At 32.1% G+C, this 26,677-nt stretch overlaps 2 protein-coding genes and 1 pseudogene across 2 annotated transcripts; 2 read left to right on the top strand and 1 right to left on the bottom strand.

Annotated features, from left to right (window-relative positions):
• Positions 1-909: 909 nt before the first annotated feature.
• LOC134707318 (uncharacterized) lies at positions 910-10,064 on the bottom strand. The gene is made up of 2 exons (XM_063566967.1): positions 9,995-10,064; positions 910-4,040 (listed from the first exon to the last, which is right to left on the bottom strand). Exon 2 carries the CDS (start codon positions 4,036-4,038, stop codon positions 2,332-2,334), a length of 1,707 nt encoding a protein of 568 aa, XP_063423037.1. The 5' UTR covers positions 4,039-4,040; positions 9,995-10,064; the 3' UTR covers positions 910-2,331.
• Positions 10,065-11,567: 1,503 nt separating this feature from the next.
• LOC134705153 (carboxypeptidase B-like) lies at positions 11,568-16,215 on the top strand (annotated as a pseudogene).
• A 3,772-nt stretch (positions 16,216-19,987) lies between these two features.
• LOC134707317 (oligosaccharyltransferase complex subunit ostc-B-like) lies at positions 19,988-24,509 on the top strand. Its single transcript, XM_063566966.1, has 4 exons — positions 19,988-20,191; positions 22,385-22,458; positions 23,302-23,519; positions 24,332-24,509. Exons 1-4 carry the CDS (start codon positions 20,053-20,055, stop codon positions 24,348-24,350), a joined length of 450 nt encoding a protein of 149 aa, XP_063423036.1. The 5' UTR covers positions 19,988-20,052; the 3' UTR covers positions 24,351-24,509.
• Positions 24,510-26,677: the final 2,168 nt, after the last annotated feature.

Raw genomic sequence — 26,677 nt, 5'->3', positions numbered from 1 at the left:
ATTTTGTGCTTTTTTTGTTAAACAGAAGTGAAAATTTAACAAATTCATGGATACCTTGGTTTTTTACTGTTGGTATATTGTCATCTGATTAAGTCATAATGATTATAAGATGCACGTTTTTCTCTGCTTTTAAAATATTTCTGTTTTGACCGTCGACCTAGAACTTTATAATTATTGGTACATTGATATCTTGGAAAATAAAAAGAGCGTGCAGTGGTGTAATGTTTTATCAATACCATTGTTCTATATAAGTAATAGATAAAATTGAATTATTTTATTCGCCATTTTTACGTCATCCCAAGGAGGATATACTGACTAACAAATTGGAAACTGTACAGTGTGTTACGTACCTATACCTTATTTTATGTTTGGATTTTTTTTCTATTCGTAGTGTCATCCTATAAAGTCATCATGATTAAAATATTTCAACCGGAAACTATGTGACAACAATTGAATTTAGAAGTGTTAATCCTGTACAATGACGAATTTAAGGTGCATATATATGACCATATATGATATATATGGCAAATCCAAAATACACTGTTTGATACTAGTTAATTATTGGCTATGTAAACTATGTGGGGAACAAAAGGGCCTGCATAGAAAGGTGTATTTTAATCAACATCAATGTCCCATATTAGTAGGTGTAGACGATTTCTTCATTTCCAAAAAAGCTAGGCAAATCCTTAACCAGGAAGTGTTATTAAAATCGTTTACCTATATTTCTCCTGGTATAAACCACCCATCAATGTAGACATAAAACCAGTACTTGTACCAAAATAACCAAGTATAATCAGTACTTGTACCACATATCCAAGTATGCATAAACACTCTGAATATACATGCCATAAAGGCTATAATAAATACCAAAGACTTTGTAAAGTGGATAGTCGCACTACAACGCCGGTGCTCTCTATTTAATTAGAAATAAATACAATTCATACATATATATCTACACATACAATATATAATTCAAACATCAGTATCAAACAAAAATCTCTCAAAAGATAAAGCTTCATAAACTTTAACGGGAAATAAAATTTACAAAGAAAATTCGACTGCTCAGATTGACGGTGTCGGACTGGATGATTACATAGGCAAAACAAACACCGCGAAAATAATTTTGAAGCGGGAAAACATTACGCCCTCTATGCTACATTTGATGAAACAGGAAAAAATAATTTCATTCTAATGCACTGTCTGTTTTAATGAACGAAATTACACATATACATAGTTTTATAACATGTTTAATTTACTTCCGTAAGGCATAAGTAATTTGCTTTCGCTGGTAATATGTATTATGCCAAAATTGGTGGTATTAATTTATTTTCCCAAAAAGGTTAAAATGATATATACCCAAAAAAATGGAATATACTACATTTTCCTTTTCTATTAAATCCTACTTACTAACTTGGAACACAACAGCGTTATAAGACATTATGCGGTCATTCATAACGTCGCCTAACAATACAATCAATTTCATTTCAAATCGAAATACTCCAATGATATACTACGTATACAACAAATACTACTCATTATAATAATAATAACTATCAGATAGTTATCCAATGGGTTTCACAATAAAAAAAAATCAAACATATTTGAAGTAAGTTCAACCTGTGACATGAAAAATTCAGTTTAATTTTACTGTACCAAGTGCCAGAGTAATATAAAACGAATGTGATCATGTTATTTGTGTTCTGTTTTAATAAACATATGGTCATATGACACCTTTGGTATGTTTGGTTGAATCCAATGTTTAATAAAACAATAGATATAACAGAATATGTGGAAGTAACATGTTTCTATATAATTCAGAATCCCATTCCAAATAGTTCAAGATAATACCGCAATCAGTGACAGTTGCCTCTTATTCTTTTACGATTATTTTTTCAGAGTAACATTCGTAAAATCGATTTCAATAAAGTAAAATATTATAGATATATGTGTGTTTACTTCTTATGCGTCCGCTTAAGAATTTAAATGATGAAAGGTTAAAAAAATAGGTTATCCGACTCTTATACCCTCGGGGATACTCTGCCATCCTGTGTTTGTTTAATTAAATCATGCAAATCATTATAATATTTTATTGTTTTGATTGCTATCGATCGATATTGACAGGTAATTTTTAGATAAAAATTTACTAACGAGCCTTCAAAAGGTGTTCGGTATTCGGTGTTGACAGGGTTCGGTTATTTCAGGTTAGATTAACGTTAAATGATAGGGAAATTTTGTGGGACTTTGAAAATTGTTCGGTTTAAACTGAAATTCGGTTTTATCAGGGTTCGGTTTACCCAGTTTTCACTGTAATACTGTTTTAATCAAACACCGCTAACAGCTTTCTTCTTTTGTTTTTTCGTGTTTTAAACTTTTGATAGAAACCTCAGTATATTCATTTCTGTATGTAAATACTTTAACATGTCCATCATCAAAGCCGATCCACACATGATCGTTAGGAGCAATAGCCAAGCAAGCTGGTAGATTCTCGTGTGTGTCAATTTGAAGTAGCATGCCTTCTTTGTCGATTAAATGTTGTCTAAAGCCTATTCTGTCTAACACGGTTATTGTTCCGTCAGATAGAAAACCTGCACCTATAAAATCATAATCAATTCGGTTTGCAACCTTCAGATCAGTCTCCGGATATTTGAATTTCATGATTCCATTTTCATCCGTTATGGTAATCCATGAAGCCTTTCCTTCCGGACAACTTACTATACATAAATCGCCTTTCGTGTTTTCTGACAAATAAGCTGGTGCTTCAATATCAACTTTATCTTCCGACAAAACAAGATCACTTTCAAGCTGTGTTTTGTCATTTGCATATCTTCGAATAATTGGGTTCTTAACTGGATTCTGGTCAGAGGCTGGTTTTTCGACAAGACATACGGTAATGTCGCCGTTAACAGACGCAGATTTACAGGTACATAAACACACAGCCTGAAGAGGTGCAGTGTTCTTATAAGTTCCAAGGGTATAGTTTCTATTTCTAGCAAAGAAATTGAATCCGAATGATCCACTATTTTTCAGCTGCTTAAGTGACTTCTTGTTCCACATTCCAATGATAAGCTCGTTTGCGTTATTACGGGTGGCACACTGTGGTCTCTCTTCTAAAGTCTTTATTATTTTTGTTTTAACCATTCCCGAGCTACAGTCAACTTCTTCGATATCACTATGAATTAGCCATGCTTGTAGACTCTGCTTTGGTATAATATGGGAGACTTTGTCAGTACGTTTAAACGTTTTAACAGCCAAAAAATCTCTCTTATCTTCAACTACAATTGATTCCGGGCAATAATCACTTCCGTTTTCCTCTTCTGTTTTCCTATTTCTGTCTTGATCCACATTGTGTCTACGCTGAAAATCAACTGCAGCAACCTCGGCATAAGTTCCTGATTCCATGTATCCAAGGATAGTTTGCAATTTACCTTTTTGTACTGAATCATCTTGGCACTGATATCTTGGTGGTTGAATTGTCGGTGGTACGTCCAAGTACGGATCATCAGTCATACTTGATGAAAGTTTTTCATCGTAGGACACTACCTCTGTATCCAACATGTCTAAACTTCTAGATTCAACAGTTTGTATAGTTTCTTGGATTAGGTTTATTCTAGATTGCTGCCTCTCAGAAAATCTGTCAAATTCATCGTTCGCAGCATTTCTAGCAGATTCAAAATCTTGGACCAACTCATCTTGTAATTCGTCAAACGCTTTTTTTGCCATTTCTCGTCTTAGTTTTACCCTCTCAAGTTGTTTATCGACTGAATTATTAAAATCTGTTTTGCCTTTGAGCGCCTTTTCTAATGCATCCTGTATGTTAGGGAGGTTGTTGTCTCTACTATCTTTTGCATTCTGTTTCAAATGCTGCCTTTTGTTGCTGAGATAATCTTTAAGTTTGATTTTCTTATGCCCACAGTGACTTCCTACGATACAGTCATCGCATATCATCACATGATCATCTTCGCAATAGAACCTTGCGTTCTCCGATAGATGTTCTGGACAAGTGATAAACTGATTACTATCTATGTGTGCTTGTGCCATTTCTTAAATGTAAAAATAACAAAAAATGTTATTATAGGACTATAAAATTTTCTATTTTCTCATTGGCTAAAATGTCATTTTGCCATCGACCTATGTGTTTTGAATGTTCCTTTGGGATTTTCAGTGTTTATTTTTATCTGTGACACATATTCAATGACTAAAAAATGATCACATAATAGCTTCCATGAAAAAGAAATGATTACTTCTTAACCATTGGTTCAATTGTTTCGTTGTTAATATAAAACCTAGGATGTAGCATAATAGAATACTGCGGGATTTAATATGCAAGGTCAATAATTCCTGTTTAAATTCAAATTCAAACTGATATTTCTTAAAATACTTCACATGGGCGTTGTTTACTGCACGAAACAATGACCCTTCCCGGAATGAGAATGAATAAATCTTATCAATTAATAGCTTCATATTTGGAATTTCGGTAACGATATAGTTATTGCATTAAGTTAAACTTGGGAAAAAAACATTTATTGTAAGTGAGTTCTTGACGTGCATTGACTTACATTGTTTGTTTTTTTTGTGGTTTTTTTTTAGTTTAAGTGATTATTCATTGATCCTTGATCTTCTTTAAAGTGCACATACTTCTAAAGATCGACTTCGCGGTCGTTTAAAGTACTCTCTTATTTCGACGCCCAAATTGATTGGCTTCGAGCTATCAGAAGATTCAAATTCAAATATATATGATTCAAAATCAAAAATATTTTTTTTTCATTTTATACCATTATATCTAGGTAAAAGAAGACAAATTGAAAAAATGCTCCACGCTTGAGCATTTTTCATTTTTTCAATATTGTAAGTCAATTGAAAAATGCTACACGTTAGATAATTTTCCATTTTTCAATATTGTAAACTAAATTGAAAAATGCTAAAGGTCAGTATTTTCAATATTTGCTTTTAAGAATGAGATTGAAATACGTTGTTTTTTCTAAAGCAAGCAAATACAAATGTTTTAATATTTTTAAACTTTTGACCAAAAAAAAATCATTTTTAACACAAACTTGTTGTTATTTGTTTCAATATCTTTGTTAAATGAAAAACATAATTTCATGAAAATAACAAATTTCAAATCTCATTGAGAAAATGGTTTTTCGAAAGTGGTTTAAATAGATTTTTGTTACATTTTTTAAACCAACTACCTTTAAAATTTGCAGAGAATTTATTTTTCATTTTGAAATGAAAAATGTTTGGCGTAAATGTACACGGACGTAAAACCAACATCATGCTTATGATTAAAATCGTTTAAAGTTAAATAAAATCACAGTGCTTCCGCACCTTATGATTAAACCTTATTGTTAATAAAACAATATATCACTACGAACTGTTCAGAGTCTGAATTGACCAGTTTTTGTGCTCGACCAGTAATATCAAGTACACATTTTACTCGACTAGTCTCAACTTTACTTAACTGTACTTAAGTGAACTCGACTAGGTCTCGACTTTACTTAATTACTCTGAGTCAGTACTCGATTATCTTTGTATAGTCTGAAATGGTCTTGACTCAGGCTTGACCTGTCTATACCTGTCTTGACTAGTCTCGACCTGTCTCGACTAGTCTGGACCTTCAAATTTAGTTTTGACTGGTGTAATTCAGCCCATCGAACTAAATTAAACATTGATCTTACAAAATTCAAGCTTATTTGGTAGTTTTACACCAGTCAAAACTAAATTTGAAGGTCAAGACTAGTCGAGACTGTTTGAGACTGAGTCGAGACTAGTCAAGACAGGTCGAGCCTTGGTAAAGACCATTTCAGACTATACAAAGATCATCAAATACTGAATCAGACTAATTAAGTAAAGTCAAGACCTAGTCGAGTACACTTAAGTACAGTTAAGTACAGTCGAGACAATGTCAAGACTAGTTGAGTAAAATGTGTGCTCGATTTAACTAGCAGAGCACAAAAACCGGTCAATTCAGACTCTGGGCAGTTTGTAGTGTATGCTTTGAAATAATTGTGTTAATTTAAGATCACGGACCACACTCGGCTAACGGAGAGATAGGTCGGTTAATCTATATTGAGTATGCGGCTATATCGGCGGTGGGTCTGTTAATCGGGTTGGTTATACGTCTGTTAAGAGTAAAACTCACAATTTAATGTTAAACTCTGTTAAATATACAGATTTTTTGGCATATTATGAGAATCACATCAAAAAAAGAAAAGTGTCTGACAAAATGATATCTAACATAGAATATTTTCCACCATTAAAAAATATGCATAGCCTGCGCAATTTTAAGTAAAACGAAAAGGCGTCACGCAAGTATGTGTTTTTTTATGCTTGTACACATAGCAATATTTTATATAAAAGGCCAAAAACCATTTTTAGATATGATTTAAAGGACACAAAGTAGTACTTTGGTTCTAAAAAATCAATTGTCATTGATAAATATTTCATAATTGTTATATAAGTTGAGTTCTACCACATTTTAATGAATATTAGGGGAATACAGTCTGTTAATGGGTTGGGCAATTTAAATCGTGTCAGTTAAGAGTTATTTAGCCACGGTAATAGTCTTACTACCTTGAGTTTATATTTTCACATAGAAAAAAATGAGATGTACGTGTGACGAAAAAATTACAATACGATGCAACAGTATCCTTATAGAAAGAGGACTTTTGTTTTGATATTTTTTTCTCTGCATTTCATTAAAAGGGTGTGTCATTTCATATAAGCGTTATATATGGACTGATTGGCCGCTCGAATTCGCTTGAATTTATTATTTACGCCAAGTTATCAATCAGCCTTATTTTTTTGTCTGTTCAAAGTCTGTAACATATATGAATCTGTCATGTGTTGCAATGCAACTTGTTAAATTCCATGCATTTTCTTTGAAATACTAAGGCTTTTCTACCTCAGGAATAGATTACCTTATGCCGGCGTCACACATGGGCGGATAGACCAGCGTGCACCAAACGTACAGAAAAAACTGACACAAAGTCGGTATACGTTAGTTGCACGCCATAGGAACGCTTAAGCAATCGTTCAAAGCGCGTTGCATAAGTTTGCAGTACGTCAAAATACAAAGGTAAAATTGAGAAAGGAAATGGGGAATGTGTCAAAGCGACAACAACCCGACCATAGAACAGGCAACAGACAAAGGCCACCAATGGGGCTTCAATGTAGAGAGAAACTCTCGCACCCGTAGGCGTACTTCAAAAATATGTATACTAGTACAGTGATAATGGACGTCATAATTAATAACTCAGAATTATACACGAGAAACTAAAATTAAAAATATTATAAGACTAACAAAGGCCAGAGGCTCCTGACTTGGGATAAACATGTGTATGATATATCAACCCTCCCCCTATACCTCTAACCACTGAAGGAAAGTAAATACGCTTGATGAACGCTACAACCCAAGGAAATGTGTATGCAGCATAAAAAACATACAACATACGCCAACATACGTTTCTTAAACGCCGGATAAACGCTTAGCTTCTAGTACGCCCAATACACGCTTAAAGCATATTGGCAGCGTAAATGATTTTTAACACGCCGGAGCTATACGCTGATGTGTGACACCGGTATAAGTTGTATTTCCTCAATGCCTTTCAACTGTGTTTTTGGCCTTTTAAACATTTTTTTCGAGCGTCACTGATGAGTTTTTCGTAGACGAAACGCGTGTCTGGCGTATATTTAAGGAGCAAATATCAAATTTCAATCCTGGTATCTATGAGGATATAAAAAAGTAGATGTGGTATGTTGCCAATGAGACAACTATCCACAAAAGACCAAAATGACACAAACATTAAGAACTATAGGTCATCGTACGGCCTTCAACAATGAGCAAAGCCCATACCGCATAGTCAGCTATAAAAGGCCTCGATAAGACGATGTAAAACAATTCAAACGAGAAAACTAACTGCCTCATTTATGTAAAAAAACGAACGAAAAACAAATGTGGAGCACATAAATAAACGACAACCACTGAATTACAGGCTCCTGACTTGGGACAGGCACATACATAAATAATGTGGCGGGGTTAAACATGTTAGGGCGGTACCAACCCTCCCCTAACCTGGGACAGTGGTATAACAGTAAAACATAAGAACAAACTATAAAAAACAAGAAATAGACATAAGTAAGTTTTTTTATATTAGTGTTGGGTGCTGATTTAATGTGAAACAACAAAACAATTTTATATTTCTGTATATCGCAATAAATGCATAATACTATTTTTATTTTTCGAGTAATGATGTATTCCTATGATATCGTAAGTCATTTAGCCGACTAGCAGTCTGCAAACGTGCTTGTTTTTTTTTCTATTTAGTGACCTGCAAGGTGGTGTAGAGAAAGGTTGATGTTTAAAGGTTTGTCTATATTTGTTTGCATTATAAACATATTTCAGTTCATTTGATAAAAAACAATCAAAACATTACGAAGTTTATCTCTGATTTATTTACTTGTTAACTATGTAAATGACAAATTGGTGCCATTATCATATCAATGAAACAGAATCCACATGATATTTGCGACCATTCTTTGATGAAATTAGTATTACTTTGATTTTACACTTTTTAAAATCGTTTCTATCAATTTTCAGATTCCATTGTCTAAACTTATGTTTCATTGTTTATGTGTTGTTTCCATTTATTCTAGCCACTAATCTTAAGCCTATCTCTTTATTCAGATAGCACCCAATATAGCAAATAAATTATACTTGTAATGTCATTCATAACTCTTAACAGACCAATTAACAGAACGAGTTTTATACATCCGACCCATTAACAGACCACATTTTTATCAAAAATTGATTTATGTCACCAAAATACAGTTTTTCGTGTAGATTTTTTACATATTGATGTTCATATGGTAAACGAACAGAATGCCAGTCTTTTTTCGTTGTTCAAAAGATTGCATGCAAGTAAACTCAACCAACTTGTCATTTTTGTGTACATTTTGTGTGTGTAAAATGTGTATAAATTTACTGATGAGTAACTCGCCTTTTCATTTCATAGATCGTTTATTGAAGCTAGAAAAAAAAATTACACCACTGGATTCAGTACTCCAAATAATTTTGTCAGACATGAATAGTTTTTATGATATAAATATAATTAAAAAGTTATACAATGAAACATACTGACATTGCACTGCTTTTCACGAAAACACCTGATTAACAGACTTTAGCCAACCCGATTAACAGACCCACCGCCGATATAGCCGCATACTCAATATAGATTAACCGACCTATCTCTCGGTTAGCCGAGAGTCGGCCGTGAAGATCATTTAATGATTTTAGCCGTTATTGAAAAACACGATTTGTCGTTTTGTAACGGCGGTTATTTGAAAAAAGTACACGCAATTTATAATTGTGCTAAGGTTTAAATACATTATGACTTTTAAAATTATTGTTAGATTTTATCTAATTTTCATAACAGAATAAATGTGTTTCAGGTTATTATAATATGAATGACATACGCATACATTCTTTTCTATGTTTTATCTACGAGAAACAAAACATAAAATTGAGAATGGAAATGGGGAATGTGTCAAAGAGACAACAACCGGACCAAACAGCGGAAAACAACCGAATGCAATCAATGAGTCTTCAATACAGCGAGAAAATCCAGCACCCCGAGGTGTTCATCAGCTTCCCCCTAAACAAAAATGTGTACTTGTTTAGTGATAATGGACGTCATATTAAACTCCGACATATATAGAAGAAACAAAAATAGAAATTCATACAAGGCTAACAAAGGCCAGAGGCTCCTGACTTGGGACAGGCTAAAAAAAATGCTCTATTATATTTTGAGACATTTGACATTAGTAAATGATTCAACAAATTAGATCAACTAAGAAAACAAATAGTAACTGGAAGTAAAGTGCTACTTTTCAATTTCACAAACTGATTCTATCCGTTTTGTTACTATTCCTAAATCTCCCTGACCAAGTTTAATCAAATAATGTAATTAATCAAATCGAAAATGTTAAATAAGCTTACCTTACGAGTTAACCGTTCATAAATAATAGAACAATTTAATTTAGCATTGAAATGGGTTGGTTAATATAATGATACACACTGTAACTAAATACACCGTCTAAGTATTTATAAATTTTGTCAGGGTCAGTCGTTTTAAAAGCATACACGCAATTGACAAGTGTGCAAAATATTAAATACCTGTAACTATTATTGAAATACACAATCATTGATTGAATCTTGTTGCAATATTAGATATATGAATTTAGATCATTACTGGATTTAATATAGAATAAAGAATTCAGTATGATTGCCAATGATACAACTGACCGCCAGATACAAAATGACGTAGAAGTTAGATCGTCGTATGCATTCCAAAGTGATCAAAATCCATATATATATTATGGAAAACACAAATTTAAAGTGCTGACTACTGCGCTTGTGATACCCTCGGGGAATAAAACTCCACCAGCAGTGGCATCGACCCAGTAGTTGTAAATAAACTCATCATAGATATCAGGATTAAAATATTGTATAACTTATACATCAAATACTACTAAGCTAGATCCAATATTAATGTTCAAATAAACTGCTTTTATATCATATAAAAAAATGCAAATTTATTATATAATTTCTTGTTTTTATAGTATCGGTATTGTAGAAATGACTAGTCTTACCATATACTAATACCATAATCAGCTTTGATATACTACTAGTTTTAAGATATAGAATATATTTTATTTTGAAATTAAACTGTATTTCAAAATAACACAAAGAATAATTCAGAGGCTTTTTATCAATGATAAAAAGCCTCTGAATTATCATTTGTGTTATTTTGTCCATCTTCCTTCTCTTATAGTTAAAAACGTCTATTAATTCATTTAAGGTGGTACATAACACTACAGGGAGATAACTCTGTACAATCAGCTAAACGTTTTATTTACGTTGTGTTGTGTTGTAAAAGGAATATTAAGCTTCTCAATGATCAAAATTGGTGTTTGTCAAACTGCTATATAACCAGTGTGATTTTTCTGACAAAGCGGTAGGTTCAAAGTTTTTGAAATGTTTATATTTTATGAAAATTAAACGACCCAAATAAATTTTAGTGCAAGTGTAAGGTACCACCTTAACGTTAAATGTATACAATACAGTTGTAAAATTCTAAATCATCCTACTTACTATTAAATCCGCACTGGGATTTCAAAGACGCATATAAACTTGTGACAAAATTGTAAGAGCGGAACACCCTTAAAATGACGTTATAGGCGTCGAAACAAGTAATTTATTTCATTAAAAAATAAACAAGGCACAAAATCATCTATGTTATTGGGTTCTATGGGTTATTTCTTTTCGAATGATATGCATAATATGGCTATTTATTGTATAGGATAAGAGCTTGAATGTGAATAACCCGCCATCTAACCCATATTTCCAAAGTGACACCAATATCGTGCGCAACGTCTGATTCATTGCTTGGCTAAATGCAGGACGTAGCAAGCTGCTTAAGTATAAATTAAAGTTTCATAACGTAAGGTTCTTGTGACAAATGTCACATATGTAGTTTTTGCAATTTATAATCATATAATTACAAAGTCAGGTCTATTTATAAAACACATGGATAATATCTCACTAAGGAAAACACAACAATATCTTTAAAACAGGTAAGTTAAATATCAGATAATATAAGTTACAAAGTAAATAGGATTTTGTCATCTGCAAAAAAACATTTCTTATGCGGCTGTTATACAAGTGAGGGGTTTGGCTGGCTATAAACCGAGGTTTAATCCACTATTTCTACATGAAATGCATGTACCAAGTTAGAAATATGATACTTGTATTCCATTCGTTTGTTGTGTTTGAGCTTTTAATTTGCTGTTTGAAAAGTGACATTCTGATTTAAATTTTCCTTGGAGTTCGGCAGTTTTGTTATTTTTACAAGAACATTGTGGGGTTTTTCTTCAACAAGTTAGAGAAAATATGAATAAGGATTGACACAAAAACAAGCAGTACCAAGAAAGATAAATATATATTAAATCTTACACAAAAAGAGTAAGAACAACTTTAAAAACATAGAATTATACCTATCTACTCCGACAAATAAGTATTCTGCTTACTTATCGACTTTCGTTGTATTTCATCTTATTCAAAGATGATTACGATTCAAATTCATTAGAACACTTCGTGAAAACAATGTTAATCTTGATGATTGACAGTTCTTGTCCATTCGTTTTTGATGCGTTTTGTTTTTTGATTTTGCCATGTGATTATGGACTTTCCAAATTGATTTTCCTCTGAGTTCAGTATTTTTGTGATTTTACTTTTTGATAGTGGCTTATTTTCTTGGAAACATCTTCTAATTCAATTACTGTAATAAATGTGTGTACTGATTACGTGTTCAATGGAAGTTGATGTGTTACCATTCAATACGACAAAATATTATTGAAATAACTTATTATAGCAAGCTCAATTTGTGAAACAACGAATGTCTGCAACGAAGCGGTCACTTTAAATTATGTTTTTCTTCTATTCTTTACAGAGACAGTTCAATGTCTGTCATATTTTTCAATTAATATAAAGTTACTGGTAGTGGCAGTGTTTGAATGCTTCTGTGAAATTAATTAACGTGTACCAACGAAGGTAAATTTGAAGCAAAAGTAGTAAATATCTGGAGCAATTTAGGGTTCAAGAAAGGTTATGTGTCAACCATTTCTTTTCAGCTATTACAATGTTAAAAGTGTAATTTTCATTTCATATCTTTATCTCAAACTTGTCTATTAATAATGGTTATATTTTGTTTTGCTCTACAATTCGTGTTTTTTTGTAAAAAGGCATTGAGAAATATTTTGTAAAGAACCCGATATACTTCGTTGGTATGGGCATAAGGTCATCAATACACTATATGATATAACGTTCCAAAAAGGTGGAATAGTCTAGTATATCCTTTCTTTATTCAGATTATTGATGAATTTTAGACATATAATCAGTCTATATAATTCAAACATTCAAAATATATATTTGGATTGTGTTTTCGGAGCAGAGCTTTTTTTAAATTTGATTTTAAATTAGAAAAATTTGTCGGACATGAATTATCCTTTTAAATGTGTACATCACACAATGATATTACAATTGCTTATTAAATTTAAAACAAACAATGCATGAAAAAAAGCATCGTGTGTGTGCCTTAAGGTTTTATAGCAGATAAATAAACGCAATAGTAGTATACCGCTGTCCGAAAGTCATACATTGATTGAGACAAAAACAAATCCGGGTTACAAACAAAAACTGAGGAAAACACACCAATTATGAGATGGAAAGAACGAAACAACAGAAACACTGAAGTGAAGAAGAAAAAACGACAATGCAACACACACAGAAACTATAACAACTGCCATTTTTATGACTTGTAACAAAACATTTAAAAAAGAGGAATGTACCTGGTTTTGTGACTAGCCAAACAAGTTATTCATAATTTACCACAAAAACAAATGAAATTTAAATATGTTAACCAACATATAACCAAACACTTTAACTTGTCATTGTCAATTTGGTACTTGATGGATAGTTGTCTCGATGGCAATGCAAATACAGCTTCTTGTTTTTATACTTGTACTAAGGTGAACAATACGCAGGAATGAACGTTTTTTACCTTGTAAATGATGGTTTGACACTTAAACAGTAAAAAGGCATCTTAAATTGATGTCCTTCTGGAGGAAACATTATGTTATTTACGCATGAAAACATAATTGCTTGACAAGCTTATCTAACATTTATAAATTCACCATGTTCATGTTCTGCAGCAATTTCATGCAAAATTTTGGTATTCTTGGCTTAAATTGGTTTACGAAAGCATAGAATTAATGTCTTAGATTTTCGTACAGAGAATGTAATATAAACCAAAGAAAACATTGCACACCATAGTCAAAAGAAAAACTATACTGAATGACAAAGAAAAAACGTCTAAAAACACTTCATAGAAAACTGAAGACAGGGCAACAGGGATGAACTCAGATATCACGATATCGAACGAATGTCACAATAAAGAGTAAAAATGGGATTTCAGAAACGAACAGTAGAACATATACAATGCTTGTTTAAAATTCAAACAACAAGGTGTGTATCTTCAGGAACCTTTCTTGCAATAACTTCCCTGTAGATAATCATGATAATGTAAGCCCTGGAATATTGTCTTTGGATATGAGGTATCAGGCTTGATGTGTTGATATAAATGTCAATTATATGGTAATTTGTTATCAAAGGTACCAGGAATATAATTTAGTACGCCAGACGCGCGTTTCGTCTACATAAGACTCATCAGTGACACTCATATCAAAATATTTATAAAGCCAAACAAGTACACAGTTGAACAGCATTAAGGATCCAAAATTCCAAAAAGTTGTGCCAAATATGGTAATTTTTACAAATTAACTGTTTACAAAAGTGTTAATCATTCGAGTTACTACGGATGTTCTTTTCCCTAGCACAGATTACCCAAGTCGTATTTGGCACAACGTTTTGGAATTTGGGTCCTCAATGCTATTCAATTTAATGCTTATTTGACTTTCTAATTATTTTGATCTGAGTGTCACTGATGAGTCTGGCGTATCAAATTATAAGCCTGGTACCTTTGATAACTATTGAAAAAGCTATCAGTATCTTGTAGGGAACTGACGATTTTAATACGATGTTAAGGTTGCAGTCTTGTAATTGACTGCTCCATAGGCTTACATGTTAAACAGCTGATCTTGGAAATAAAAAAAAATAAAAAAATGCTACATAGAAAAGAAAATTCATGTTTACATCATGTATGTTCTAATGTGAAACTGTGATTCAATGGAGAGAAAAAAGTGGGTCTTGCCACGAAGAATAAAAAGTTACGTAACCCTGAAGTCAAAACATTTTTTTTTTACTTTCTGTTTGCCGTTTTTACTAGGCCGCACCACTTTCAAAAAACATGATATCCACAAAAGTGCAAGATTTTTTATAAGTCTATATATATGTTTTAATTCAGCATAAACCTATAATCAAACAGAAATAAATTGAGTTCAGAAAAAAAAAATCAGAAAAATATGTTTCCCTCCATGTTTTGATGCATCGGAAACTGGAGTTGTAATACAATACTGGTAACATAAAGGTTATCCAAATGCGTTATGCGATATAAGTTAACTTTTTTATGATTTTGATACATTTAAAAAATATGTTTTATCAGAAATTGAAGCTTGCTTTTGTGTTTTTATAATTCCAGAATTTGAAAGATGAACCAAATATTTTTTGTCGCATTCTTGCTGCAAATATGTTTTGCCTTTGATTTTAACAAGTACAATACATTAGATAAAATAGAAAATTACCTGGCAACTTTTAATTCGAATTACCAAGGCAAGGTTAAGTCTTACGTTGAGATCATCGGTAAAACATTCGAGAAGAGAAACATTTACATGGTGAAGATGGTTACAAGGCAGAAGACGCAATGTGGGAGTTGTAAGGGAAAATCTAAAAGGGCTATTCTAGTTGATGGTGGAATACATCCGAGAGATTTTATTTCACATGCATTTATTTTGTACTTTCTTAATTTCCTTAAGACCACCCAGGCAGGATTTTACCTTGTCAAAAAATTCGACTGGTTCTTAATACCTGTCTTAAATCCAGATGGTTATGTATATGCCAATAATTTTGAGCGCCTTTGGAGAAAAAACAGAAACCCGTTTAATGAAACATGTGTAGTCGCAGACTTGAATAGAAATTATTGAATTGGTTGGAATCCGGAAAACGGTGGTTCTAGCAATCCATGCAATGAGCTTTATTCTGGTCCGGCCCCTTTTAGTGAACTAGAAAGTCAGGCCGAGAGCAGACTAATGTTGAAAAAGGCTTTTATTGGTTATCTAAGTATGCAAAGTTTTGGTCAATTGTGGATATACCCATGGGGATTTACAAAAGATCCGGTACCTGATAAATCAACATTAGATAAATGTGCTAAAACAGCAGCCTTAACAGCGACAGCTAGGCATGGAGTTGTGTATAATTGGAGACAAACTTCACAGAGAGCTACATTAGGTGGTATTTCGTCAGATTATGCAAAAGCAGCAGGAATTAAGTTTCCGTTCGAAGTTTTGTTACGAGACAACGGGACATTTGGACATCTCTTACCCGAAAATCAAATTATTCCAACTTGTGAAGAAACAACAGATGCTGTAATTGCTTGGGCAAAGTGTGTCTGTGTCGAAATGATGTAGATTGTGAAGACTAAAATACTAAAGTGTATCTGTTGAATAAACTTAGTCTCATTGGCAATCATGCCACATCTTCCTTTTTTATTAAGTACGTAAATATCTTGTTCTTCATTTACTGCGGAATAGAATAGCATAAAAATAAGTGTTATTCCCCTAACGGTTCGTTAGAAAAAAATGAAAAAAAACATTGGCGGGTTTACATCACGAAATTTGCTCAGACAAACAAACCTGTGCACGTGGAATTTTTAAAAACATTTCAGAAACTACGTAAATATATACCAGAATTTCATTTCATAGGATCCAGTAATTTTCTCTATACATCACCAAAGTAGTGTGCAGCTATCTATTGTCCAGTTAATCATACAATTCATTACAGGGACGTCTCACACATTTTTTCAAACCTTAATTTTTTAAGACCGTTTACGGGAAATACAACTTCTGGCTCTAAAGAGCCTGTGTCGCTCACCTTGGTCTATGTGCATTATTAACAGAGGACACTCTCCAAGGTTAACTAAACATAAATAATTGCATTCATATATAGATAAGGCTCCATGAGACAAACACAAAATTGTGTGGGATGTAGATTATAAACAATTAGTCATTTAGCAACAGAAAATGTTAACGGAAAATTCAATTGACAGGTGCTACGTCAAAAACATTCTCATTACTGGATATACTTTCAATAGCCTGCACACTTTACCAAATATAATTACAAAATATTAAGTGTATTTCAAAAACTGAAATGAAAAAAGAAGATACTTTGCATCTATTGCTTCATTTCAATTCAATAAAGCTGATTGTATTCGTAGGTATATTCTTGTATAATACAGTACATTTAAAAAACAAAATTTAGTCAAATATTAGTAGATCTAAACTTCACCTGTTGCTGATATGATGTAACGAGTTTCTAGTCATTATATAATCAAATCAAATCAAATATTTCATTGTCGTATAAATTTACAGTTTGTGACCAGCATATATTAAAACAATAAACATAATAAGCATATATACATACATATCAAACACACACAGCAAACAAGCTGTTAAGAGTCCCTTGCCATTTTTCAAGAAGGATCCTAACTTATTTGTTTGGAAAGGTGTTGATGGATTTAGTAAATAATGATTTTTATACGCCCTCAAAATTTTGACGGGACGTACTATGGTATACAAATGTCCGGCGTCCGTCCGTCTGTCGTACCGTCTGTCTGATCGGCGTAAACATGTCGCACTGTAACTTGTGAACGACTTATTCAAATTTCATGAAACTTTATATAGCTGTTTCTTGTGATGGTCGGATGATCTGTAAACATGGTGAAAATAATATTTAAACTGTTTGAGTTACGGCACTTTATAACTAAAACAGGGGTACGTGTGTTTTTTTCACATGTCGCACCGTATCTCAAAAACGATTTTTGGTTATTGCTGAAAACTTTACACACTTCTTAGTTAATGTTAAGATCTGTTTACTTTTTGGTGGTGATTCAAAATTTCATTTTTGAGTTATTAAGTATTTTGTAAAAAAGGGGGAGTTTTTTTTTTACATGTCGCGCCGTATCTCAAAACAATTTATGATTATTGCAAAAAAAAAGACTTTGCACACTTCTTTGTTATATTAATCTAAAGATCTGTATACTTTTTGGTTTTGATTCAAAATTTTATTTTAGTGATATTTAGTTTTTTGTAAAGAAAAAAATAGGAGGGGGGGCACATGTCATTTGCATGTCCGCTGTATCTCAAAAACAATATTATGGTTATTGCTTAAAACTTTCTCAGAAACTTCTTGTGATTATTGCATCAAACTTCCACACAAAGCGAAGGGCGTATCATGCGCTCATGGCGCAGCTGTTTATTTTCTTTTTCAGTTAAATTATTAACGTTATTATTTTCAGTACATATGTGTTGAAAAAAGGCATTTCTTAGAGTTTTATGATAATCCCAATAAAGTGAAAAAATGTTTTTCGTCCTCTAGAATTTTACATTTATGACAAAGTCGTTCCTCTCTTGGGATTTTAAAATATCTCCCCTTTTCATCAAGAGTAAGTGATCTAGTGAGCTATATCCTTATCTGAAAATTAGATATATTTAGATAAGACTCTAGTTTGCAATCTTTTTTGTTTTTTATATCAAGGATTTGTATAGTAAAAATACAAATCCTTGTTTATATATGTAGATAAAATTTACTTTTATCATCAATGTTTTGAAATTTAGTTTCAGTTAGATCTTCATATTTATTTTTTATTTTTAACTTTATATCTTTTTATTTTTATTTTATTTACATCTTTTATGTCCTTACAAGTAGACAGATTATTAATATAAGTCTCTTCAACAATATTTTTTAACTTTAATCCTTTTTATTTTATTTAACTCTTATATGTCCTTACAAGTAGAAAGATTTTTAAGGTCAATTTAGTCTCTTCAACAATAAGTTTTGCAAATATGTACCATGAATAAGTTCCCGTCAAATCTAGAGACTGTGCTAGAGAAAAGGCTTACTTTATCAATGGAATAATTTTATTATTATATAGTCTAGTTAAATATAAAAGGGTTTGTATTTTAAGATTCTTTTAAGAAAATATTATATAGGTAATCTCCCTAATTCAACTTGCTCCTAAATTGGATGCATTTTTAGCTCACCTGGCCCGAAGGACCAAATGAGCTTTTCTCATCACTTTGCGTCCGTCGTCAGTCGTCGTCCGTCGTCAGTCGTCGTCCGTCGTCAGTCGTCGTCCGTCGTCGTCCTGCGTCCTGCGTCGTTAACTTTTACAAAAATCTTCTCCTCTAAAACTACTGGGCCAAAATAAACCAAACTTGGCCACAATCACCATTGGGGTATGTAGTTTAAAAAATGTGTCCGGTGAACCTGCCAACCAACCAAGATGGCCGCAATGGCTAAAATGGAACATAGGGGTAAAATGCAGTTTTTGGCTTATAACTCAAAAACCAAAGCATTTAGAACAAATCTGACATGGGATAAAATTATGATGTACAATAATGAACGAGGTTGCCGACTTTGTGATTGTTTTGTAGCTCATCAAGTAGATTATTCCGATTCAATATACCTTCCTTAGAAGCAACATCCTTATATATGACAATGACTAATCCTGATACGAAATGGAACCCCTGGAATATCGTTATATACCGGTCAGATTACAGGTGCTTCTGGTAGCTTGTTACTTAAAATAGGAGGTTTAAGATATATAAACTGAAATCATCCCTAAGGCTTCTTTAGTAATGTTTCTGAAAAAATATAAAAACATTTTTGTTGAATTCAAAGTTGACGGTTTGAACATTCATCCTATTACATTACTATAATTGTCAATGATAGAAATTTTAACTTCATAAAACTGAAAATTACAACATCAAATGATTTCATATACTAGTACACATTAAAAGTGATTATACAAGAATAAAATGTTCTGTAAACAAATATTGACCAGAAAATAATAAACTATGCAGTAAAGTAAAAAAGAATTCTGAAATTGAACCCTGTATTTACTTCAATGAAATAAGATCAAATAAGTTTTGAAAAAGCTAACGGCTGCAGATTGGAAATTGAAAAGGGGTGGAATTATGAATTAGTCATCCTGTTTTATATATATAATTGGATGTATATTTTAAAACGAGTTGATCTGTGACAATATAGCCCCTGACATAAACACTCTTGAACTTCTCTTTTTATATGTATGCACCACACTAGTCTCTAATCATTGCAACAGTTACAACTGCTTACTAAATAAGTTTGTTTTACATTGTACCGGCCCTTTCAATTTTCAATTTGCTTTCCTTCTTTTATTCAAAACCGAAAGCCGGCATTTGTAAACTTCCGGTTTGTTTGCCACATCAACAAACGAAAAAAGCATGGAAGCAGTTTACGCTCTACCTTACCAATTATTGGTTTGCCCAAACCTGAAATTGAAGCGTCCAACATGGCTTCGACAACCATCAGCAATGACTATGTTTGCCTTTGTCCTTGTGTCTTATTTCCTTGTAACAGGAGGTATAAATATTTTTTGACTGAAACTTCAATATATTTATAAAAAAAAAATTAAAAAAATGTGTTATGATTGTCAACGAGACAACTCTCCACAAGTGACCCCATGATGTAGACATTAGCAACTATATGTCAGTGCATGGCATTCAACAATGAGCAAAACCGATATTGCATAGTAAGTTGTAAGTGGCAGAATATATTTGAAAAATCATAGTCTGAGACCATTGATTGCGGCTGCTTACAGCGGATTCCATAGCGATAGGTAATATAATTTGTTAGCTGAACGGTGAAGTCATTTTTAGTCCAGGTATACTTCCCTCGTTTCGAAGTAGCATAGTCCAACAGACAGATTGATTGGTTTTCTGTCAGACTAGTCTATTTAAGTACATTGTAGGGTAGTTTATCAACCTAACAATGACTTCATGGTTCAGCTAACAAGCAAGCTAACCAAAGATTTACCTTTGGCTACACACTCAATGGAATCCGCAGTAATTGAAAGAAAAAGAAAGACTCTGAAATGACAAATGTAAAACAATTCGAAGGAGATAAATAAGTTGAACTGCTTAATTTATTTATTCAGGGACGTATATAAGTCCTTGATTTATTGAATGTAAAAAACAATAAATGATTAAACAAATATTATGTACAGAAACAAATACTAATTTGCAGATAATGACTATGGACAGGCGCATACAGTATGCGAAAGGGTATAAACTAGCTAGCTTTTACAAAGCTCTTCCTCTACTTGAGGGTATCAATGCCCTTTACTGTCAGGTGTCACAGTTAATTACGGCTACCATCAGCAGTCAAATTCACTGTTTCAGAATCTAATGCATTATGGGATATATTTTCAAAAGCATACACCAAAATGTTGTGATTGGTTTAAAATGTTCTTTACAATGGAAATCCATCTAATGATGTAATGTTATTACCATTTTGGTGTATGAACAATGAGATTAACCATAGTCCTTTAGATTCTGAAAAGGCGATTTTTACTGTGATGTGTCAAAATGTCCTTATCATGATTTGTGAGAGGTCTCAAATAATTATTGTTACCGTTATTTAAAAAAATAAAAAGCATGATTTGTCAAAATCAATCCAATTTTTTTATCGTGTAAAAGAAAGCGTACATTGCATCATGCAACAAAAATAACCGTTAACATCTTTGGGCAAGAATTTTGACCGTTATTCATCACTCTCATCACTACTCTCCTAACTGGGACAGTGGTGTAATAGTACAACATAAAAACAACCTTTAAGGCTGACTAACCAGATCTAAAAAAATAGAAACTTATGCATGTACATGTGTATTAAACTATAATATCAATCATTCTAACATGACGTGCTTTAAACACTTTGAGTACACACCTGGGGTAAAATATGAATATATTGCATTGGCTGTTCCAATCGTACTCCCACGTCATATGTTTTTTAATGAATGAAGTACACGACGTCATAGAATGATGACATAATATTTTTAGCATTTTACGGGAAAATACACGCTTCTCATACCGAAAATCATCACAACAATGAAACGTAAACAAACAATGCTTAAATGTGGTATAAGCCCATTTTTTATACATAGAAGACATACAAGTAAATTATCATTAAAATGCATCCAAATCTATCTAAATACCTTATTGTAAATAGTTTGAGCATATCACTTATTCTGTTTGCTCTGTTTTTTTACACCAATCTAAAAGTGTGTTAATTTATTGGAACGGCAAATATTTGCCTCCACCTAGAGCACTTCAATCCAATAAATTGTCGTATTTGTCCTATTCAAATAGAAATAATTCATGGGGGCTTGAATAAATCTAGATTTTACCACGGGTTGTCCCTTGATGCTTATATTTTACCCCTCGCTATCGCTCAGGGTAAAATATTTGTCATAAAGGGCCAACCCGTGGTAAAATCACGATATATTCAAGCCCCCATGAATTATTTCTTAAGTATCTAATGGCTTTAGTGTAAGGATATAAGCTTAGCAGGCAGAGAAAAACATGAAATATTGCAATGCATAAAGGTATCATCAAATTGCAGGACTGTAAATGTACATACATGTACAATGTATGTGTATCAAAAGAAATAGGGGAATCAATTAAAAAAATATCTGCATTTGTTTTTGCATAAAATATTCAACACTTTGTAAAAACATATTCACAATATGCAAATATTAATGATTTCAAATTTTTGCAGGTATCATCTATGATGTGATTGTAGAACCACCAAGCATAGGGTCAACAACTGATGAAAGAGGCAACTCTAAACCAGTAAGTTGAGCCTTATGTATATTATATTTTGAAACACGATATTTGTAGTACCAATAGTATGTAAAAGTCTTGAAACATTACATAAATCAATTGTCATGTCACACGAGGAAGCACTTTGCTCAGAGGGGAATAAGTTTAATGTTATATACAGTGGCGGATCCAGGAATTTTTATAAGTGGGGGCCAACTGACTGACATAAGAGGGGGCCCGCTCCAGTCACGCTTCAGTGATTCCCTATATAAGCAACCAAATTTTTTCTCCCCCCCCCTAAATCCGCCTGGGATATATAGTCGCAACCAATCAAAAACATATGGTTGAAAAAAATCCTTTAAAAAATTATACAATAATTAAAGAAGATACCATAAACATGATAAACTTCGATTTGACAATGTCCGTTTGGTGAGGACATCAGTGATATTAGAAGTGCACACTTTCATTTCTTGTACATACAGGTTTTTAAATGAATTATGCACATTCCTTCCATATAACATACATAAAAAATGACAAGAAGTTCTTCATAATACAAAATAAACAATAATTTAGAATTTCAATACTAACATGACATTTCTGAAATTATTGTTGAAATGAGTATGGATTTTGTATAACAGTAGTATTAAATAAAAACATCTTTAGAATTCTTGCTTAAATGCACATCTTGAACAAGAACTTTAACAAAACTATTAAAAAAAAGCAAAGTACCAAAGCAAAAATTATATTTTAAATGGCATTCAATTATTAGATGTCTAATGGAAGTTTCACAAATTTTTATTTTTAGGTAGCATTCATGCCACACAGAGTAAATGGACAGTGTCTAATTAAAGTTTCACATATTTTCTTTTTTAGGTAGCATTCATGCCACACAGAGTAAATGGACAGTATATAATGGAAGGATTAGCTTCTGCCTTTTTGTTTACTTTAGGAGGACTAGGTTTTGTTGTTTTAGACCAAACGAATAAACCAAGTATGCCAAGATTAAACAGAATCCTTCTTTTATCCATTGGATTTGCAGCAATATTAATATCATTTTTCATGTCAAGAGTTTTCATGAGAATGAAATTACCGTAAGTATGATATATTTATGGCTTATTATATTCATCTACAAAATGTAGTATTTCACAAACATGTATGCACAAATATTTGCTGGAATGTTGTTGGAACAAAAAAAAAAATGTAGAATTTCTCTCTGAAATTGAAAATTGATAATGATTTTTTTTTCTGATTTATATGTACCTCTTTCATTTATTTTTCTTGGTATGATGATGATATTGAGTAGAAAAGAAATCATATAAAATTATGTAAAAAGATCAAATATATATGAATCATGATGCACAACATGGTTACATAAGAAACAATATATATTTGAATACTTGTACTACAAAACTTTCATCAATAGCAAATAAACTACTTCATTTGAACTCTGGTGGATAGTTATTTCATTGGAGATCATGTATTACATCTTCTTGCTTATATAAAAGTCCACAAAATACAAAGACTAAGCACCCACCTTCAACTTCAGTAATTTCAGGTGATTCAGAAGAGCTAGAAGATCTGTAAAATTTGTTATCTGTTAGCATATCTGTGTGCATTTTGTGTGTCTGTTGGGTCTATATCAGGTTTTAAGTTTTGATTTAATGAATGATTTAATGTAGTTCATCATGAAGTTCGGTCACATCAATTATTACTTAGTAGATGTGATTATAATGTTGTAAAAAATAAAAAAATATATGCCAAATATAGTTTTGACCTACATTTCATAGTTAAATGAACATGGAAATGTGATTGCCGGAGAGGGTATGGCGTCTTATTACCACAATTGATAATTGTGTATGTTACATCATCACATTTGATAATTTTGTATTATTTCTAATTTCAGTGGATACTTACAGGCATAAGAGATTTCCATGTGCATTCCATCAGCCTTGATACATTTGTTGACTAAGCAGAAACAATTTATCATGTGACAATTGTAAAGAAAAAATTATTATTTTGTATCCAAATTAAAAAGTATTTGTGATATTTGTTAGTTTAGTATAATAAAAACTTAAATAGAATTTAGATTTATTAGATATCATATAAGGGATAAAACAAGAATAGGATTTGACTTTCAAAAAAGATACAAAACATCTCTTCCCTTATAGTGATTATCATGTGAATGGAGTAGACCATTTTTTATTACTGACATTTGAATCTGGGAGTTTATGGTTTTTCAACATGTTACTTAACTTATTCTATTGAGATTTGCTTTTTGTAGAAAACGTAAAAGATTCCGTCCCAATCGTCAGCTTGCAATTGCTATCAAATCTTTTAGGGCTGTTCCAGAAAATACTATGTCCCTCCCAGGGAAGGCAAATTTTTTAAATATTATGTGGGTGGTTGTATTTGAAATACCAAAATGCAAAGGGAGTGCTGTTCTAATTAAATTTTATTTCTGTGGGTGGTGGGGGTTAAAAAAAAGGGCCGTCCCTGGGGGGGACATAGTATTTTCTGGAACAGCCCTTAGGATAAAGTCAATTTAGGCCTAGCACCAAAATGTCAAAACAGAGAAGGTAACCTGTCGATAAATTATAAACTCGCAGGTCAAACATTTGTTATATGAAAATAATCTATTTAAATTATATTGACCTTCTTTTGTCTCAAGTTTATTTTTAGGCTGCTCTACCGTATCTTGTTGGATTTTGAAAGCTGTGATATTAATGTTTTTCTAGAGTTATGGGACTTTGACTGTCATAGAAAATAAAAGGCAATTCCTAAACTCTGGAATGCTTTGATCAAATTACACAAAACTCATTACATGTACTGTTTGTAGGATTGGTGAATGTAAACTCATTATTAGGCTTAGAAAAAACTTATCTGGTTTGTCATTCCAGTCATTGGACTTTTGAAAGTCATATTTGACACAATATTAGAGGGGCACTAGCAACGAGATATAGAAAAAAATAATATAAAACTATGATTTTTTTGGTTCAGTCATTAATGAAAATGAAATAGTGAATTATTAGATTTTTGTGACCAATATGGTTCAATATTGTCAATGAACCAAGAAACATTGATGATGACTAATCTATTTGCAAGTGAATAATTTGACTTCATCGAATCTGTATTCATGTGAACTTCAATTTAACCCATTAGCTAGACATGGATAATGCATGAATCGTGCATGATGTGTTATTCAAGTTAAAACATTGTTGTGACGTCATTCTATTGTTTTACCTGTTCTTTATTTCAGTGAGTGGACTATCATTTACCTGTAAGAATCAGTTATGCTACCTTTAGCTGTCCAATATTTTTAAGAATAGCCCTCCTCTTTCTTAAAAATATTGGACAGCTAAGGCCATAGTTATTATATTTTTAGTTTTACGAATTTTTTTGACAAAACCAATGGGTAGGAGGACGAAAAAAAACCAAAAAAAAAACTGCTGCTGCTGCTGATTTTTTTTTAATACCAACCGTCAATATCAAAATTTTTTTTTTTTATTTCACCAGGAGATTTTCTACTAGCGTAACAACTATTTTATTTTTCTTGACAAGGTTTGAATTGAAATCAATGTGCAACAACTTACTAAATCACCAAGAACATAAATTTAGATTCTTTCATGCAGCTATGAACTAAAATTTATTTATTTTGCATGAAAAACACTGGGTCGGAGGAGAAAAAAAAAAAAAATCAACATTTTTAATTTTTTTTTTTTTCCTATTTGGCAAAAATTAGGGTAGGAGGGTTCGTAAAACTAAAAATAAAAAAACTACGTCCTACAGGTAGCATAACTGATTCTTACAGGTAAATGATAGTTGAATCACTGAAAAAAAAAAAAAATATAATTAATTACCCCAATTGTTTTCATCATGTAAACAAAAATGCAACCAAAGAACAAATGACAATTAAAAAAACAACATTTTATTAAAGTCATTATCCAATACAATAACTTCAGTCACTCATCAAAATGGATTTTTAACACATCCAACACTTATATCACAGCCATTTTCTCATGTTTTGGGGTTATCTCTTTTAAGACTAATTCAATAAGTTGATTATGCTCGTTGTAAGTCTTGTTTTTTGGCTTTAATGAATTTCTTTTTTCAAAAGAGTTATCCTCATCCGTCTTAAGGCTATCAAAATTGACCTCTGGTGTTACTCTTATTCTTCCTAACATCATTTTCAACTACAATTAAAATGAAAAAAAAAGCAATGAAGTAATTCTTCTTAAATTTGATAGATCAT

Source organism: Mytilus trossulus, chromosome 2 (genome assembly GCF_036588685.1).
Source record: "Mytilus trossulus isolate FHL-02 chromosome 2, PNRI_Mtr1.1.1.hap1, whole genome shotgun sequence".
Lineage (NCBI taxonomy): Eukaryota > Metazoa > Mollusca > Bivalvia > Mytilida > Mytilidae > Mytilus > Mytilus trossulus.
The sequence above is the reverse complement of the archived record's forward strand: the minus strand, read 5'-3'. Positions and strand labels throughout refer to the sequence as shown.

Excerpts from the sequence above, each read along its gene's own strand:
- LOC134707318 (XM_063566967.1), bottom strand. The coding sequence starts at position 4,038 with ATGGCACAAGCACACATAGATAGTAATCAGTTTATCACTTGTCCAGAA.
- LOC134707317 (XM_063566966.1), top strand. The coding sequence starts at position 20,053 with ATGGAAGCAGTTTACGCTCTACCTTACCAATTATTGGTTTGCCCAAAC. Across the intron at positions 20,192-22,384 it reads TTATTTCCTTGTAACAGGAG|GTATCATCTATGATGTGATT; the intron begins GTATAAATATTT and ends AAATTTTTGCAG. Across the intron at positions 22,459-23,301 it reads AAAGAGGCAACTCTAAACCA|GTAGCATTCATGCCACACAG; the intron begins GTAAGTTGAGCC and ends TTTCTTTTTTAG.